Source organism: Oppia nitens, unplaced genomic scaffold, assembly GCF_028296485.1.
Source record: "Oppia nitens isolate AA-2021 unplaced genomic scaffold, nextdenovo-longstitch-racon4-pilon3 scaffold35_pilon_pilon_pilon, whole genome shotgun sequence".
NCBI lineage: Eukaryota > Metazoa > Arthropoda > Arachnida > Sarcoptiformes > Oppiidae > Oppia > Oppia nitens.
This window is the reverse complement of record NW_026533216.1, coordinates 247,710-254,748: the sequence shown is the minus strand read 5'-3', so window position 1 is coordinate 254,748 and position 7,039 is coordinate 247,710. Positions and strand designations below refer to the sequence as shown.

At 24.0% G+C, this 7,039-nt stretch overlaps 1 protein-coding gene across 1 annotated transcript; it reads left to right on the top strand.

Moving 5' to 3' along the window:
- Positions 1-264: 264 nt before the first annotated feature.
- On the top strand, positions 265-6,839 carry LOC128957062 (uncharacterized). The gene is made up of 3 exons (XM_054302778.1): positions 265-364; positions 4,920-5,165; positions 6,405-6,839. Exons 1-3 carry the CDS (start codon positions 305-307, stop codon positions 6,837-6,839), a joined length of 741 nt encoding a protein of 246 aa, XP_054158753.1. The 5' UTR covers positions 265-304.
- Positions 6,840-7,039: the final 200 nt, after the last annotated feature.

Below are 7,039 nucleotides of genomic sequence, written 5' to 3'. Positions count from 1 at the left end.
ATCAAAAATATATATATATTAGAAAGATATATATATAATTTTTTACTCACTCACTCACTCTTATGTGGTAAAGTAAACAGTGTTTAGCATCGACACGACACATTAAAAAGGCTTATACAGGTGCAGGTGTACTGGCATATATATATATATATATATATATATATATATATATATATATACTGTACTAACTTACAAATTTTTATATAGTTAATAAATATTAATAATAATAATAATAATAACAACAACATACCAGTGCACACAATATTCAGACCAAACACACCTCCATTCCTCAAAAAATAACGACATGTCTTCAAGTTATCCAAAGCACTGGTGCTTTCATCGTATCGTCACTTTTCTGTGTGCTGTAAGTATACATATATACACTGTTATATACACTGTGTATATCGTATCATATCTTTATGTTGTTGTCATGTTTTAGTAGTTGTTGTTGTTTTTTGTGGCAAAAAAAATAATCACTCCTTTTATCAAACAGTCTCTCTCTCTCTCTCTCTCTCTCTCTCTCTCTCTCTCTCTCTCTCTCTCTCTCTCTCTCTCTCTCTCTCTCTCTCTCTCTCTCTCTCTTTATTTCTTTCTTTCTCATTATTTGCTCACTTACTCACTCACTCAGTCATGCAATGCCTCACTCAATGTATATCTATCAAAATGTATCTTTCACTTTATATGTATAATACTATACCAAATATATATATATATATATATTTGAAACTAACTCTCGTTCTCTCAAATATATTATACCATACATACTATATATATATATATTGCAATCTTATGTTACAAATCGATATTATGTTTTATTTGTATTAAGCTTTTTTCTCGRTGCACATAGTTATATATATATATAAATATGTATATACTGTATATTATATATTATAATATACATACATTCATATATATATATATATATGAATGTATGTATGTATTATATATATATATATATATATATATATATATATATATATATATATATTACAGCGCCTGTAGTATAACGATATGATAATAGTTGTATCAAAAAATAAAATAAAATATCAGAATATTATTCTTAATTCAATTTATTATTTTTTTCTTTATATTTGTTAAATAATTTTTCTTTATATAACTATTGTTCTCATATATTATATAAATTATATAATATGAATATATTCAGTATTTCATTTTGAATGTGTAGTATATATATATATATATATATATATATATATTATATCATATATATGTATAATATTATATAACAAAATAAAAAATATTGTATAAAAAAAAAGACAATAAATATAATATCTTATTCAACTAAAAATATTATACAATATATATATATAATACAGTATAAATGCTATACAATAGACGCTAACACTGAGATTATCATTATATTTTCGTTAATATAGTATTATTATTATTTTATTATTATTATTATTATTATTATTATTATTGTCGCTATTATGATATTCACAGTGATTTTTTTGCCACAAATAAGTATTATTCATAAGACTTTTTTTTGTTATATATATATATATTATTTGTATGTATTGTATGTCTATGTGTGGGAAAAAAGCCAACAGCTCTATGAACTGGGAATTACTTTATTATTATTATTTTTTTGCTATTAGTATTTTATTTTTCTTTTATCATATAACAATAATATATATATATATATATATATATATAAATAATATAAAGTATATATATATATATGTATTATAGATATATCATAATATTTCTCTCTCTCTCTCTCTCTCTCTCTTTCTCTCTTTCTCTCTCTCTCTCTCTTATTATATTTTATATGTATGTGTGTATGTACTGTACATACAACACAKATATATATTAAATATTTCACAATTTATTATATATTAATATTATATATATATATATATGTTTACATATTATTAAAAATATATTCTGCATATATTTATACTTATTCTGTGTGTAAATACTGGTATATTTTATTATACWGAATATAACTGTATATAGTTTATGAAAAATAAATAAATAAAAATATTACAAGAATTAGATATTACATAATAGGATTTTGCAATAGTTTTGTTTTTGTTGTTGTGTTGTTAATGTTGTTATATTGCTATTTAGTGAAATAAAAAAAATGTTTATACGCTATGTGTTTGTATGAGTAAAAAATAATAATAATAATTGTGTGTGTATTTTTGTTGGTTTGATATTATACTGTATAGACTATACAGTATAGTACAATATAATACAGTAATAATAATAATAATATTATTATAGCTGGCAATAATCATAACAATGAATTATAGATTTTTGATGTCTATTAAAAAATTTTTGAACATCACATACATATACTGTACATACATAGACACATACATACAGTACATACATATATACTATACATACATACACACACACATACAACATATACACAATGTTATAGATAAAAAATAGCTAAAAGATAAAAGAAATATATTACATATAAATAATTTTAAACTTTTATTAGCTATATATATATATTGTATTATATATAAAAAGTAGATAATAGTATAATGTAGTAAAGCATATAAACTATTCATATGGCATTAAAAATTTAAAATTATTATTATTTTTATTATATATATATATATAATACAATTGAATACAATAGACTATAGTACAAAAAAAAAACAAGATAATAATTTAATACACTTTAGACATTAAATAATAAAACTAATAATAATAATAAAAATTATTGTACAAATCACATTTAAACTTTTTTGTTGTTGTGAAACATTTTTTCAGATATTTTTATTTTAAGTGATTATACTGAATATATTTGATTTTATTTTCAATTTAAATTTATCATACGATTGACTTTTAGTTTAAATTATTTTAGTTTTGAAATCATATATWTTATATATATATATAAACAGTTTATTATTATTATTATTACTATAATTATTAATATTATTAAATGAATTGATATTTATAGTTAATGACATTTTATTTTWTTTTTTAATGTTTATTCTCACATTTAATCTAATAAAATATCATTATATATAATAATTTAATTTTTCTAAGTTATGATTAGTATAACATTTATATCATATATATATATATATTATACAATAATAAATGTTATTTTTTATTTTTTAAGTTAAACTACTCTATAGTTCTCAATATTATTTGTAATATATATATATATATACCAATATATATGTGATATGATATAATATATATCAATGTCTACAACAACAACAACAACAACAACTACTACTACTACTACTACTACTACTACTACTAATATTTCATAGGGTATCCAATATAATAAAAGCCATTACACGGTCTATACTTATATATTAAAACACAAAGTAGTAGTAGTAGTAATAGTGTGAGTGCCATAACAAACAAAATAACATACAAACCTATCTATTGACAAATGATATCACATATAATATTAAGTAACACTTTAGCTTATGTATTATCGCACATTTTGTGTGTGTTTGTTAGCTAACTGTGCTCTCTCTCTCTCTCTCTCTCTCTCTCTCTCTCTCTCTCTCTCTTAACTTTCTCTCTCACCCACTATAATGACATTTTCTATTGTATTAGCGATACCATTATACCCAATCTTTTATAGTGCTTAGAGGGTGTACCGCACCAGTAGTTGTATCAAACATACATACATATACATCCAAAAGAAAATAGGTCTCTCTCTCTCTCTTTCTYTCTCTCTCTTTCTCTCTCTTTCTTTCTTTTTCTCTCTTAAAGAAAAAACCACAGAATTTAACTCCATTTATATATATTATAAGAGAGCAGCGATTTTTGTGTACGAAAATTAGTTTTGTTATTATATATATATATATAATATGATATTTTTAGTTTTTTTGCACCACAAAATTCTCTCTCTCTCTCTCTCTCTCTCTCTCTCTCTCTCTCTCTCTCTCTCTCTCTCTCTCTATACTAACACACATACACACACACTATATAATACAGTATTATATGATATAACTTTTACACCATAAACGGTAATATCATATTAACGGTTAGAAAAATGATATAACACTTAACAAACACACACTGTACATAAACCGGTATATATATAAAGAAAAATCAATTCCCATTACAATATCATATCCTYTATGATATTAGAGAGTARAGAGAGAGAGAGAGAGAGAGAGAGAGAGAGAGAGAGAGAGAGAGAGAGCATCATCTAAAATGTTAGAGTTTAAATATCATATAAATTACAACATACATACACTATATATATAGACACAGTATAYATATACACAGCAAACATAAATTTTGAAATGAAAAAAATAACATTTGGTATAATATATCACAATAATTGAATGTATGGAAAAAAATTTGTGTTTTTTACTACTACTACTATTTTTTAAAACAAATTAWATATAAAACAGTATTTTTGTTTATTGTATATTTTGTTAAACAAAAATCACACACAATAACGACAACAACAAAGTTTGGAAAAAAAAACGCTAAACTTTTTTTTACGGTCGAAAAAAAATTCACAGTTTAACTAAACTAAAACATATACTGTATATATATAACACACAAAATTTGCTATTGTATTGTATTTTTATGTATTATATTATAATACTTTACTATATATTGTATTTTATGTATGGTTTTTTAGTTGACAATTAATTTTGTGTGTGTTTTTGTTGTTGTTGTTGTTGTCTCTCTAACTTTTATATATTATTTTTTATATATTAAAAAAATTATTATTATTATTATTATTATTCTTATTATTATTATAACTTATATATATATATAAAACAAACACATCATACCTAAACCAAACACCAAACCTAACCAAAAAAACAATAACAAAAAAAACATATTATTCTTCATCTAATTCTTTATCATTTTATTTATTATTATTATTTTTTGGTGATTCAAACAACAACAACAACAACAAAAAACAACCAAAAACTAAATACTGACAGTTATTAATCATCGGTTCATTTGTTGTGATCATCAAAAAAGATTGTCAATGTATACCATTGCCCAGCGATGACAAACTATGGCAAAACAATAACATTAGTATTATGGAAGAATTTTTTGAACATTTTTACGATACATTAAAAGTCTATCATATTATTGTTATCTGTGCCGATATACTACTGTTCCTTTTGGCCTTTATTAACATAGCACCCAATCAAGAGGATCTCAGATTTGGCTTTCATTTACTTGTATGTAAAWTTTTTTTTATATATATAAACTAATATTATTGTTATTTAGCTTATATTTAGTAGTAGTAGTAGTAGTAGTAGTAGTAGTAGTAGTAGTAGTAGTAGTAGTAGTAGTATATTGTTTGCATTTAGTATTGTTATTGTTATTGTTATTTTTAGTTTAAAAGAATATTCTGTATGTCTATGTCTATGTGTCTGTGTTTCAAAATAAGCTTTTTTAGTCATATATATATGGATATACTGTATATTGTATACACTATTACCGTATTATAATAATAATAATAGGATAGCTATTCTCTCTCAATGTATTAATATATATACAGTATATATACTGTATATACATAATGTAAGCTTTTTAACGGCTATTATAGAAAATAGAAAGTCTAATATATATATATATATGGATAGCTATTGTATTTTATTATATATAAACTTTTATATATTTTTATATACATATGTATATAAATTATATATATATATATATATATATATACAGTATATTCTATACCGTATTAGACTATATGAGTACTATAAAAGATAGATCAAACCATTTATTATCGATTCTCACTCTTTTATTTTTTTTACTTTATTTTTCTATGACTATCAAAAAAATTCACTCCTATTTATTGTCATTTAAATTGAATTCACAGACAACTCTTATATATATATATATATATATCTATATATAGTATACCATATATTGAAAGTGATAGAGGGGTTGAAAAGTCATTGAATTGAACATTGAATTCAATTACGATAAAACTTATTATTATTATTATTATTATTTGTGGCACTAGTATTTTCACAACCAATAATCAAAATGTTTAACTCTCTCTCTCTCTCTCTCTCTCTCTCTCTGTCTCTCTCTTTGTCTCTCTCTTTCTCTCTCTCTCTCTCTCTCTCTCTTTGAAAAAACATACATCCACACTATAACTCATCGATGATACCCATTATCATCATCAACATCACCGCTGACACTAACATACTGTGTGTGTGTGTGTGTGTGTGTGGCTGTCATCCCATTGTTTGGTGCGGTTGTTGTCACAAATAAAATGATATGATGTTGTTTTTGTTGTGTGTGTATGTGCTATCTATATGTGTATATAAATCACTATTTTATACAAATCTTGATTTCATCCAATCCCACACACACAACAAAAAACAACAACTTGTATTTTAACGACATACCGGTGCATATACTTTATACTAATATATATATATATATATATATATATATAGGTGATCATCATATTGGGTGGCATAACACTGTTGACAGCTTATGCCTCGTATGTGGCATTTTATATGCCCTGCCATTCGTACAATTTGTTTGCCTCGTCGATCAACACCGATCACCATAGAGTACATCATAGTTCGGGAACGGGCGCCAGTGGGACGGCCACAACAACGACAGGAGTCGGCAATAATGGAGCCCAGGGCGCTGGAGGCACTGGCGGTAAAGTTAAATTGCATATCTATCCGCATCACAGTACCAAAGACAAGATAAGCGGCATCAATGCCTACGTTGAATGGGATGTCATAATGTTAGGCATTACCGGTATCGACGGTTTGGCCGCTTTTCTACTGTTCCTGTCGACGGTAGTACTGTGTTTGGACGCCCGCGAAGAGGCCATTCAGGACGAGTATGTGGCCAGAGTTAGGTCAAGCATTTACTAATGTATTAATAATAATAATAATAATAACAGTAATAACTAATTGTTTTTTTTCATATATTTTATTATTTGTTATAATTACTATTATTAGTTAACTAAAAAAAACAAATTTCATTATCAATTAATTTATATAAAAAAAATACTTTAAACAAAACAAAAAAATAAATTTAAATAAAAAAATGATTTGTTTGTAATAATGATGTG

Bases quoted from the DNA above. Each gene is read 5' to 3' on its own strand.
- LOC128957062 (XM_054302778.1), top strand. From the start codon at position 305: ATGTCTTCAAGTTATCCAAAGCACTGGTGCTTTCATCGTATCGTCACT. The intron at 365-4,919 runs GTAAGTATACAT...AAATACTGACAG, and splicing joins TCGTCACTTTTCTGTGTGCT to TTATTAATCATCGGTTCATT.